General features: G+C 38.4%; 1 protein-coding gene across 1 annotated transcript in view; it reads right to left on the bottom strand.

The window, feature by feature from the left end:
* GLG1 (golgi glycoprotein 1) overlaps nt 1–13,118 on the bottom strand; it is a 159,867-nt gene that overhangs the window by 53,324 nt on the left and 93,425 nt on the right. The window contains exon 2 of the mRNA XM_035024785.1: nt 11,134–11,166. Within this exon, the coding sequence (XP_034880676.1) occupies nt 11,134–11,166 (33 nt within the window). The remainder of the gene's footprint in view (nt 1–11,133; nt 11,167–13,118) is intronic.

The raw sequence follows: 13,118 nt of genomic DNA, 5'->3' as shown, positions 1-13,118 counted from the left end.
GGCAGACACTTAACCGACTGAGCCACCCAGGCGCCCCTCACTCTACACTTTCATTAAATTATTTGCTGTTTCCTGACTTGTTAGTTTTTAGATATTCTGTAATATTCTATAATAGCTTTATACTATAGAAGATAAGGAATGAACTTTTCTATGCTTCTTCCTGATCCCAATATAGTTAAATCAAAATGTTAGAGAGAATTTACATTATTGATGATGTAAGAGAGTATACATCCTCAGACATAAAGAATATTATTATTGTATTTGTTTCTTTCCACTTTTAGTCTATCATATAGTTAATGGTCATTTATTTCATAGGCCTATTTTTCACTATACCCATTACTAATTAATCCCTAATCTCTTTACTGGAAAAGTAGAGTTCAGTTCTAGAAATGACTATCAGACAGAGTAGAAATGTGAAAAATCAGCAGCTGGAGTTTGGAGTTCTGTGGAAAGGATAATGACAGGAACCACAACTTGTCACCAGGGCAGCATTAACTGTTCTTCCTCAACAGAAGTCCTGGCAGTAGTCTATGTAGCCATCTGGAGGTACGTTCTCTCCAGGTATAACAGCTCAGGTGTGAGAAGACAAGACCCACAATGGGCACTGGAAGGAGGAGCCTTGGCTTAGAAGACTCAAGCCTCATGGGAGCCACCATCTCCAGTAACAACCCTCTGGCCATAGCTTTCAGGGTCCCCGCAAGGGACATACTCAGGTATGAGTCGCCACATCAGGAAAGGCCAAAGTATGGTACCCTTAGAGAGTAATTATAATTCAGGGAGTGTGATGCCTCCAGCTTTGTTTTTCTTTCTCAAGACTGTTCTGGCTATTTGGGGGTCTTTATGGTTCCATACAAATTTTAGGATCACTTGTTCTATTTCTGTGAAAAGTGCCATGAGAATTTTGATAGGGACTGCACTGAATCTGTATACTGCTTTGGGTAATGTGGACATTTTAACAATATTAATTCTTCCAATCCATAAGCATGGAGTATCTTTCCATTTATTTGTATTTTCGATTTCTTTCATTAATCTGTTATAGTTTCCACTACAGAGGACTTTTGGTTCCTTAAATTTATCTTACCCATTTTTCTATTCCTTTGTCTTTTCTTTATTGCTTTGTATGAATTCTTAAAACATTTTGGACATACAGTCAGATATATGTATTAAAATGTTTTCTTCTCTATGGCTTGCCTTTTCACACTCAATAGCATATTTAATAAAATAAAATTTAATGTAATTTTAAAAAAAGATTTTATTTATTTATTTGACAGAGAGAGACATAGTGAGAGAGGGAACACAAGCAGGGTAAAGTGGAAGAGTGAGAAGCAGGCTTCCCGCGGAGCAGGGAGCCCGATGTGGGGCTTGATCCCAGGACCCCGGGATCATGACCTGAGCCGAAGGTAGATGCTCAACGACTGAGCCACCCAGGCACCCCTAATGTAATGTAATTTATCGATCTTTTGCTTTATGCTTACTGCTTTTTGTTTCCCATTTATTCTCTGCTAATCTCATAGTCATGAAAGTACTCTTTTATGTTACCTTCTAGAAGTTTTGTTGTTTTAATTTTCCCATCTGTAAGCATCTAGAATGGATTTTCTGTGAAATGTGTACAGCAGGGATAAAATTCTTTATTCAAGTGTGTCTCTCTCTCGATATAGACAGATACATAGATAGTTTCTGGAATTCTGTTCCACTGTTCTATTTGTTGATCCTTGTGCCTCTATCATGCTGCCTTAATTACTGCTACTTTACATTAAGTCTTCAACCGGGTGGTGAATTTTTTCTGTGTGGCTCTTTTCAAGACTGTTTTGCCTATTATTGGCCTTCTGTGTTTCCAAATAAATTTTGGAATCGGCCTGCCATTTTGATAACAACAAATAAAGGATGGTAAAGAATCTACAGATAACTTAATGAGAGTTTTAACATTTTTATAATACTGAGTCTTCCAACTCATGAGTATAGTATACATATATATATATCCCTTCATTTATTTAAGTCTTCTAATTTCTCTGAAACACATTTTGTAGTTATCTGTGGAGAGGTCTTACACACTTTTGTTAGATGTATTCCTAAGTATTTGATGTTTTATATGCTAAATAGTGTCACTTCAAAAAAAACCACATTTATTTATTTACTGGGTGGGGAGGGGCAGAGAGAGTCTTAAGCAGATTCCACACTGAACTCACAGTTGGTTGCGAGGCTTCATCTCACAACACTGAGATCATGACCTGAACCGAAACCAAGAGTTGGACGCTTGACCAACTGCACAACACAGTCACCCCTAAATAGTGTCACTTTTAAATTCACTTAAGAAATCTGCTTGTTACTACTATATAAAAACATAATTAAGCTTTGTGTATTGATCTTATACCCAAGGTCACTATTAAATTGATCTATTCATAGTCTATCTGTAAGTTCTTTTGGGTTTTCTACTTACTCAATCATTTCATCTGTAAATAATGAGTTTTATTTTTTCCTTTCCAATTGTTTTTAAGTAATCTCTACACCAACCTGGGGCTCAAACTTACAACCCCAAGATCAAGAGTCCCACGCTCTACCGACTGAGCCAGCCAGGCGCCCTCCTTTCTAATTTTTACCTATTATCTTTTTTCTTACCCTACTACACTGGCTAGGATCTCTGTGACCATGAGCCAACTATGTCTTGTTGCCAATCTTGGGTAGAAAGCTGTTAATATTTCGTCATGTTTGCTGCCGGTCTTTTTTTTCTTTCAGTCTAGATGTAGCCCTTTACACTTTATTAGACATTAGGATCTAAAACATATTTAGAATCCTTTCACTTCTTCATTGCTACTAATGTGTATCAGTCTCTCTGATTACAAAAGAAAATGTTATGCTATTCTTTATTCCACTTGTATCCCACTGCGAAGTGGTAATTTTTTATCATTTTATTTTATTTTCATTATGGTAAGTGCACTCTTTAATCCCCATCTCCTATTTCACCCATCCCTCCACCTACCTCCCCTCTGGTAACCATCAGTCTGTTTTCCATAGTTAAGAGTCTGTTTCTTAGGGGCACCTGGGTGCCTCAGTTGGTTAAGCCTCTGCCTTTGGCTCAGGTCATGATCCCACAGTCCTGGGATTGAGCCCCGCGTCAGGCTCCCTGTTGAGTGGAGAGTCTGCTTCTCCCTCTCCCATTACCCCTGCTTGTGCTCTCTCTGTCAAATAAATAAATAAAATCTTAAAAAAAAAAAAGTCTGTTTCTTAGTTTGTTTCTTTTTTTTCCTTTGCTCACTTGTTTTGTTCAATTTCACATGAGTGAGATCATACAATATTTGTCTTTCTCTGACTTATTTTTGTTTAGCATTATATACATCTATATCTATATATGTATATATAGATATATATAATCACCTCTTCTCTTCCATTCATCTATGGATGGACACTTGGGCTCCTTCCATAGTTTAGCTATTATAAATAATGCTGCTATAAACATCAGGGTGCATATATCCCTTTGAATTAATGTTTTTCTGTTTTTTGGGTAAATACTGAGTAGTGTGATTACTGGATAATAGGGTAGTTCTATTTTTAATTTTTTTAGGAACTTTCATACTGTTTTTCACAGTGGCTGCTCCAGTGTGCATTCCCACCAACAGTGCACGAGGGTTCCTTTTTCTCCACATCCTCGCCAACACCTGTTGTTTCTTGTGTTTTTGATTTTAGCCATTTTGACAGGTGTGAAGTGATATTTCAGTGTAGTTTTGGTCTGCATTTCCCTGATGATAAATGATGTTGAGCATCTTTACATGTGTCTGTTGGCCATCTGGATGTCTTCTTTGGAGAAATGCCTGTTCATATCTTCTGCCCATTTTTAATTGGATTATCTATTTTGGGAGTATTGAACTCTAATACCTCTTTATATATTTTGGATACTAACCCTTTATTGAATATGTCCTTTTAGCTTTGTTGACTGTTTTCTTTGCTGTGCAGGAACATTTTATTTTGATGTAGTCCCAATGGTTTATTTCCGCTGCTACTGGTCTTTTTATAACCACATATTATCAGGTTAATTAAATAAATTCTCTTGTAAGATGGATGTTGAAATTAGAAATCTGAACCTTAATTGGTTAACTGATGACATTAAGGAATTATGAGATTTTCAGATATAACAGTATTATGGTTATTTTTTATAAAGCCTTATCTTTTAGAGGTATTTAACAAAATATTAACAAATGAAATGATGTCTGGGTTCTGCTTCAAAATAATACAAAAGGAGGGGAAGTAAGTAGGGATAGAGATGACACAAGATGGATCTGAATAAATAATTGAAGCTGGGTGGTAATTACATGAGGACTGATTATATTATACTCCTGAGATATAATTTATGTACTATAAAATTCACCCTTCTAAAGTATAATTTAGTGTGTACTAGTATATTCAAATGTTGACAACCATCACCACTATCTAATTCTAGAACATTTTTATCATCTCAACAAGAAACTCCACGGAGTTAAAGAGTATGATGGTAAGCAAAATAAGTCAGTCAGAGAAAGACAAATACCATATGATCTCATTCATATATGGAATTTAAGAAACCAAACAAACAAAGAGAGAAAAAAAAGAGAAAGAGACAAACCAAGAAACAGACTCTTAACTACAGAGAACAAATAGGTATTGGGAATTAAGGACTGCACTTGTGATGAGCACTGGGTGATATATGGAATTGTTGAATCACTCACTATATTATATACCTGAAACTAATAACACTGTATGTTAAGTATACTGGAATTAAATAATAATAATAATAATGACAATAAATTAAAAAAAAAAAAAAAAGAAATGCCATACCTAATAGCAGTCATTTCCTATTCCCTACTTCCCCCAGCCCTTGGCAACCACGAATCTTCTGTGGATTTGCCTATTCAAAACATTTCATATAATGAAAATCATAAAATATGTAATCTTTTGTGTCCAGTTCCCAAGTTTCATCCTTATTGTGACATGTATCAGTGCTTTGTTCCTTTTTCCTGTCAAATATTATTCTACTATATGGCTATATCATGTCTCATTTATCCATTAATCAGTTGATGGACATTTGGGCTGTTTCCACTTGTTCACGGTTACAATTACTGCTGCTATGAACACCTGTGTACATGTTTCTGTGTGAACATATGTTTTCAACTGTCTTGGGAGTCTCTAGGAGTGGAACTGATTGTTCAGATCAGAACTGTTTAACCTTTTGGGGCGCCTGGGTGGCTCAGTCATTAAGCGTCTGCCTTCAGCTCAGGTCATGATCCCAGCGTCCTGGGATCGAGCTCCGCCTCAGGCTCTCTGCTCGGCGGGAAGCCTGCTTCTCCCTCTCCCACTCCCCTGCTTGTGTTCCCTCTTTCGCTGTGTTTCTGTCTGTCAAATAAATAAAATCTAAAAAAAAAAAAAAAAAAAAAAAGAACTGTTTAACCTTTTGAAGAACTATCACACTATCTTCTGTAGTGGCTGCACCATTTTACATTCCCAGCAGCAATGTATGAGGATTCCAATTTCCCCATAGTTTCAACATCTGTTATTGTCTCTTTTTTATTACAGTCATCCTAGTGGGTATAATATCTTGTGGTTTTGATTTGCATTTCCTTAAGATGAATGTTGGTGAGCATCTTTTCATGTGCTTATTGGCGATCTGTATATCTTCTTCAGAGAGATGTCTATTCAAATCCATTGCTCATTTTAAAGTTTGTTTATTGTTGAGTTGTAAGAGGCTTTTTTTTAATATGTTCTCATTACTAGACCCTTATCAGATATATGATTTGCAAATATTTTCTCTCATTCTGTGGGTTGCCTTCCAACTTTCTTGATAGTGCTTTCTGAAGCACAAAAGTTTTTAATTTTGATGAAGCTCACTTTTTTTTTCTTTGGTTACTTGTACTTTAGGTATCATATCTTAAAAACCTTTGCCTAATCTAATGCCATTAAGATTTATACCTATAGTTTCGTCTGGGTGATTTACAGTTTAGCTCATATATATACATATATATATATGATTGAAGATTTTATTTATTTGAGAGAGAGCATGAGAGGGGGGAGGGTCAGAGGGAGAAGCAGACTCCCTGCTGAGCAGGGAGCCCGATGTGGGACTCGATCCCGGGACTCCAGGATCATGACCTGAGCCGAAGGCAGTCGCTTAACCAACTGAGCCACCCAGGCGCCCTAGCTCTTATATTTAGGTCTTTAATCCATTTTTATATACGGTATGAAATAGGGGTCCAAATTAATCTTTAGGTATGTGGATATCAAGTTGTCCCAGAACCATCTATTGAAAAGCCTATTGTTTCCCCCCAGTGAATTATCTTGTCATCCTTGCTGAAAATCAGTTCACCATAAATGAATGTGTCTCTTTCTGAACTCTCAATCTACTCCCGTGATCTATATGTCTATCCTTATGCAAGTACCAACAGTCTTGATTACTGTGGCTATATAGTAAATTTTGAAATCAGGCATTATGAATGCTCCAACTTTGTTCTTTTTTCAAGACTGTTCTGGCTATTCTGGATCCCCTGTATTTCCGTATGAATTTTAGGGTCAGCATGTCAATTTCTGCAAAGTTGTCAGCAGAAATTTTGACAGGAATTGCACTGAATCTAGATCAATTTGGAGAGTATTACCATCTTAACAAAATTAAGTTTTCCAATCCATGAATCCATGAAATAGGATGTCTTTTCCTTTATTTAAGTCATCTTTAATTTTGTTCAAAGATGTTTTCCATAGAGTTCGGTTTATAAGTCTTATACTTCTTTTGTTACATTTATTCCTAAGTATTTGATTCTTCTTGTTGCTATTGTAAATAAAGTTGTTTTAATTTCATTTTCAGATCATTCACTGCTGGTCAGTAGGAATACAACTGATTTTTTTTTTTTTTTAAGATTTTTTATTTATTTATTTGACAGAGAGAGACACAGCGAGAGAGGGAACACAAGCAGGGGGAGTGGGAGAGGGAGAGGGAGAGGCAGGCCTCCTGCCGAACAGGGAGCCCCATGTGGGGCTCGATCCCAGGACCCTGGGACCATGACCTGAGCCGAAGGCAGATGCTTAACGACTGAGCCACCCAGGCGCCCCTACAACTGATTTTTTAATCTACTAATCTTATATCCTGCAGCCTTCAGTCTAATTACTAATATTAGAAAATTTCCCATAATAAAAACTTAAAAAACTAGTATTGAATTTAGTCAAATGATTTTTAATGTACCTACTGAGATGATGACATAACTTTTTCTCCTTTATTGTGATTAACTTTTCAAATGTTAAATTAACCTCACAATTCTGCACTAAATCCAATGCAGTCCTGATGTATTTCCCTACTTGTATTTTAGTGGATTCAGTTTGTTACTAACTTGGTTAACATTTTTTCATCTATGATTCACAAGTGACACTGGCCTATGTTTTCTTTCTTGTTATATCCTTTTTAGGTGACAGTAAGGTTATGTTAGCCTCATAATGAACAGAAAAATATTTCCACTTTTTTTTTTTTATTCTTTAAAAGACTGGGGGCGCCTGGGTGGCTCAGCTGGTTAAGCAACTGCCTTTGGCTCAGGTCATGATCCTGGAGTCCTGGGATCAAGTCCCACATTGGGTTCCTGGCTTAGTGGGGAACCTGCTTCTCCCTCTGACCCTCTCCCCTCTCATGCTGTTTCTCTCTCTCAAATAAATAAATAACATCTTTAAAGACTGATACAGGGGCTCCTGGGTGGCTCAGGTGGTTAAGTGTCTATCTTCAGCTCAGGTCATGATCCCAGAGTCCTGGATCGAGCCCCACACTGGGCTCCCTGCTCAGTGGGGAGCCTGCTTCTCCCTCTGCTGCCCCCTGCTTGTGCACAAGCTCTCTGTCTCTAATAAATAAATAAAATCCTTAAAAATAATAAATAAATAAAATAAAAGACTGGTGACGGGGTGCCTGGGTGGCTCAGTGGTTGGGCATCTGATTTCAGCTCTGGGTCATGATCTCAGGGTTCTGGAATCTGGCATCGTGCTCCCCACTGAGCTGGGAGTCTGCTTGTCCCTCTCCCTCTGCCCCTCCCCCTTTGCATGTTCTCACTCTCTCTCAAATAAATAAAATCTTTAATAAGTAAGTAAATAAAAGACTGGTGGTGTTTTTTCCTTACACCAATAAATCCATCTGGTCCTGAAGTTTTCTTTATGGCATTTTTATTTACAGATTCATTTTTTAAAATTATTTTTTAAGGGGCACCTGGGTGGCTCAGTCGGTTGAACGGCTGCCTTTGGCTCCATGTCATGATTCTGGAGTTCTAGGATCAAGCCCCGCATCAGGCTCCCTGCTCAGCGGGGAGTCTGCCTCTCCCTCTGTCCTTCACCCTGCTCGTGCTCTCTCACCCCACTTATGCTCTCTGGCTCTCGCTCTCTCAAACAAATAAATAAAACTTAAAAATAATGTATATATATTTTTAAAGTTTTATTTCTTTACGTAATTTCTACACCCCACGTGGGGCCTGAACTTACAACACTGAGATCAAGAATCACATGTTCCAATGACTGAGCCAGCCAGCCAATAAAGATTTTATTTACAGATTCATTTTTTTTTTTTTAAGATTTTATTTATTTATTAGAGAGCGAGCGAGAGAGAAACAGCATGAGAGAGGAGAGGGTCAGAGGGAGAAACAGGCTCCCCGCCGAGCCGGGAGCCCGATGTGGGACTCGATCCCAGGACCCTGGGATCATGACCTGAGCCGAAGGCAGTCGCTTAACCAACTGAGCCACCCAGGCGCCCCCAGATTCATTTTTTAAAATAAATATAGGTTACTCAGATTTTCTACTTCTTGAGTTGGTTTTGGTAAATTTGTCTTTCTAGGAATTTGTCCATTGTGTAAACATTTTCAAATGTATTTACAGGCCTAACAATTGTTCATAACCAATTTTATCTCTTGCTTAACAACACTAACTCATTCCAGAACTCCCTACTATGTGGAAAGCTGTTTGCTTTTTAAAATTTGTTCCTATAATTTTAATGGGAAAAATTATCAAGCAACCCATCCCAACCCAAAAGTGTATTAGTTTGCTGGGCTGCCATAACAAAATACTATTGACTGGGTGTCTTAAACAAGAGATTTATTTTCTCACAATTCTGGAGTCTAGAAGTCTGAGATTAATGTGCCGGCAGTACTGATTTCTTCTGAGACCTCTCTCCTTGTATCTTCACATGGTTTTCCCCTCTGTCTCTGTGTCCTAATCTCTTTTTATAAGGACATCAATTCTCCTGTTTTCTGTATACTATTTGTCCCCATTTTCAGCAGTGTCAAATCCTTCTTATTCTCTAGCCTTTTAGGAGCTCTAGGGCACAGATTAGCTGCTTTCTGGGATTCCCCCATGCCAGAGTCACTCTACTGATGGGATTCTGAGTTTTTCCCCTAATTTTTTGCTTCATAAATAATGCCAAATATCCTCTTATAGACATATTTGAATCCATTAAGTATAACTATACATAAATTCTTAGAAGTAAAAACGCTAGGCCAAAATATATACACATTTTAAGTTCTCTGCTTTACAAAGAAGTTTTTCATATTTATATTCTTATTTATAGGCTAGAGCAGAGTTTAACAACTTTTTCTGCAAAAGGCCAGAAAGTAAAATCTTTTATACTTCTAGGACCTACAGTCACTGTTGAAACTACTCAACCGGGGCACCTGGGTGGCTCAGTCAGTTAAGTGGCTGCCTTTGGCTCAGGTCATGATCCCAGGGTCCTGGGATCGAGCCCCACGTCGGGCTCCCTACTCAGTGGAGAGAGCCTGCTTCTCCCTCTCCCTTTGTCTGCCCCTCTGCCTACTTGTGCTCTCTCTCTGCCAAATAAATAAATAACACCTAAAAAAAAAAAAAAAGGAAAAAGAAAAAGAAACTACTCAACCTTTCTATTATAGCATGGAAAGCAACCGAAGACAGTATGTAACTGAATAGGTGTGGGTGTGTTCCAATAAAACTTTATGCATAAAAACAGGCAGTGGTCTGGATTTCGCTAATGGGTAGCAGGTTGCTGATTAGCAGGCTAGAGAATGCTTAAATCCCCACATTCCCATCAATACTGTGTATTTATCAAATTTTTTATATTTGCTAATCAGATGGATGAAAATAATGCACTCATTTGTCTTTTAATTTTCACAGTTTTAATTATAAGAAAGAATAAAATTTTCTTGTTTATTGGACATCTTTTTCTTTACCTGTGAAGAGTCTATTTATACCTGTTGCCTATGTTTATTTTTTAATTTTTATTTTTTTAAAAGATTTTATTTATTTATCTGACAGAGAGAGAGAGAAAGCAAGCACAAGCAGCGGGGAGCGGCAAGCAGATGGAGAGGGAGAGGAAGAAGCAGGCTCCCCATGGAGCAGGGAGCCTGACGCGAGGCTCGATCCCAGGACTCCAGGATCATGACCTGAGCCGAAGGCAGATGCTTAACCAGCTGAGCCACCCAGGAGCCCCTGTTGCCTATGTTTATTAACAGCACTTTCTATTAAAGAATATAGTCCTTTGGGGCGCCTGAGTGGCTCAGTTAAGCATCTGACTCTTGGATTCAGCTGAGGTCAGGATCTCAGGTTGCCCCTATATAAATGATTTTTTAATGTATTCATTACAGTTATCTCTAGAGAGAGAGAGAGAGAGAGAGAGAGAGAGTGTGTGTGTGTGTGTGTGTGTGTGTAAAACCTTTAACACAGGGTGCCTGGGTGGCTCAGTCAGCTAAGTGTCTGCCTTTGGCTCAGGTCATGATGCCAGGGTCCTGGGATGGAGCCCTGCGTGGGGCTCCCCGTTCAGCAGGAGTCTGCTTTTCCCTCTCCCTCTGCCCACCCACATGCTCTCTCTTGTGCCTGCTATCTCTCGCAAATAAATAAAATCTTTAAAAATAAAGTTGTAAGCATGATAAGCAGAGAAAATTATTTTCATATGGTAGCTATAACTGAAGTAAAACTTAAGCTCAAGTACATAAATATTTGACAAAATCTGCTTGTTTCTAGAATGGAGGGGTATTTGCAGATTTACCATGGTCCTTAAATAAGGTTTAACATCCTTGTTAAGATTAAGAGAATCTAAGAAGACATAATGTTTCCCAAAACAACAGAAAAAGCATCCTGAATCTGCCATATATATAAAGCACATATGGTGAGTTACGGAAAATCCATACTTACATGATTGCAGTCTGAAGAAATCTCATTTTCAGGCTAAAAGGAAAAAAAAAAGAGATGATGTTAAAAACCCTCAAGTTTTCAAATACTACCAAAATAAACTCCAAACAAGAAATTTGAATATTTAACTGAGTATGTTTCTTCAATTTAAGAAATAAAATGGGGCTTATATATATTTTAAATTGCCAGGGAGAAATATACCAGAAAAGCAGATGAGATATAATCACTTCCCAATCAATGGTACAATCTGAAAATGAGGAAAATGGAGAAGGAAGTACCAAAGAAACAAAGCAATAGTGACATCAGGATCCTTACAGGACACTTCATAATTCTGAAAGCTAAAGAGGATCAGGCATATGATAGGTGTCCTTTCTTTAAAGAAAGTTAGATATCTAAAACAAAAACAAAAACACCCAAAAAAACCCAAAAAAACCCAGGCTTTTAAAGAGGGCAAAGAAGGTTTATCAATGATTTCAAAACTAATCTCGGGGGCGCCTGGGTGGCTCAGATGGTTAAGCGTCTGCCTTCGGCTCAGGTCATGATCCCAGGGTCCTGGGATCGAGTCCCGCATCGGGCTCTCTGCTCCTTGGGAGCCTGCTTCTCGCTCTGCCTCTCTCTCTCTCTCATGAATAAATAAATAAAAAAATCTAAAAAAAAAAAAATAAATAAAAATAAAAAAACTAATCTCGGGGCGCCTCAGTGGCGCAGTCGGTCAAGTGACCAACTCTTAATTTCAGCTCAGGTGCTTATCTCAGTGTTTTGAGATCGAACCCCACAGGGCTCAGTGCTGAGGATAGACTTTGCTTGAGATTCTCTCTCCTTTTCGCTCTGCCCCTCCTGCTTATGCTCTCTCTCTCTCAAATACATACATACATACATACTAATCTCATGTCACCACTAGGCAAAGCTAGGTGATGGGTACACAGGACCTCAATGTAACTTCTTAGGAGTCTATAATCTTTCAAGTATATAATTTAAAATAGAAAGTTTTTTTAGGGGCGCCTGGGTGGCTCAGATGGTTAAGCATCTGCCTTCGGCTCAGGTCATGATCCCAGGGTCCTGGAATGGAGCCCCACGTCCAGCTCCTGGCTCAGCGGGGAGCCTGCTTTTCCCTCTCCCTCTCCCTCTGCCTCTCCTCCTGCTCATGCCCTCTCTCTGTATCTGTGTCTCAAATGATAAATAAAATCTTAAAAAAAAAAAGTTTTTTTAAAAACAGAAATTATATACATATTCCCATGACTACATATACTCTGCAAAGCCAGGTCCATGAACCAGAGATAAAATGAAATTTCTTTTTTTTTTTTTAAGATTTTATTTATTTATTTGAGAGAGAGAGAGCACATGAGAGGGGGGAGGGTCAGAGGGAGAAGCAGACTCCCTGCTGAGCAGGGAGCCCGATGCGGGACTCGATCCCGGGACTCCAGGATCATGACCTGAGCCGAAGGCAGTCGCTTAACCAACTGAGCCACCCAGGCGCCCTAAAATGAAATTTCTATTCCATAATTTAAAAAGTAGACTAGGTTATGTTTAATATTACATAACTGCAATACACATCTCCTTTAGTGTTCTTGTTCATACCTTTAAAAAAGATACAACTGTATGAACAGACACATTTTCTTTGAGTTTCCATAGCATTCCAACCTGTTCAAAGGAAGTGAATTCTGTGTACCTTGGGTGTGGAGCCTACTTAAGGAAAAAAAAAAAGAGAGAGAGAGAGAGAGAGAGAGAGCATTCTGGAAAGAAATTGAGAGCACTGGTAGAGCATTTTCAAAAGAAGGTAGTTAAATAATATGCAAGTGTTGTCATATTTACAATGGACCTATATTCACAGACCCTGCATTACTAAATTAATGACTTTTAGCAGTTTGCTTCCTTACAGTGGTAGTCCGGGTTATTTCCCCCGGTTTTTCTCTCCTCTTTAATAGCATCTGATACCCACAACCTTTGCCCTGTAACTCCGCACAGCCTCCTGCTGTGCAATGAGTATA

The sequence above is a fragment of the Mirounga leonina genome, unplaced genomic scaffold, assembly GCF_011800145.1.
Source record: "Mirounga leonina isolate KUSES-001 unplaced genomic scaffold, KU_Mleo_1.0 Mir_180, whole genome shotgun sequence".
Lineage (NCBI taxonomy): Eukaryota > Metazoa > Chordata > Mammalia > Carnivora > Phocidae > Mirounga > Mirounga leonina.
Note: the sequence above shows the minus strand (reverse complement) of the source record. Positions and strands in the feature narration are given on the sequence as shown.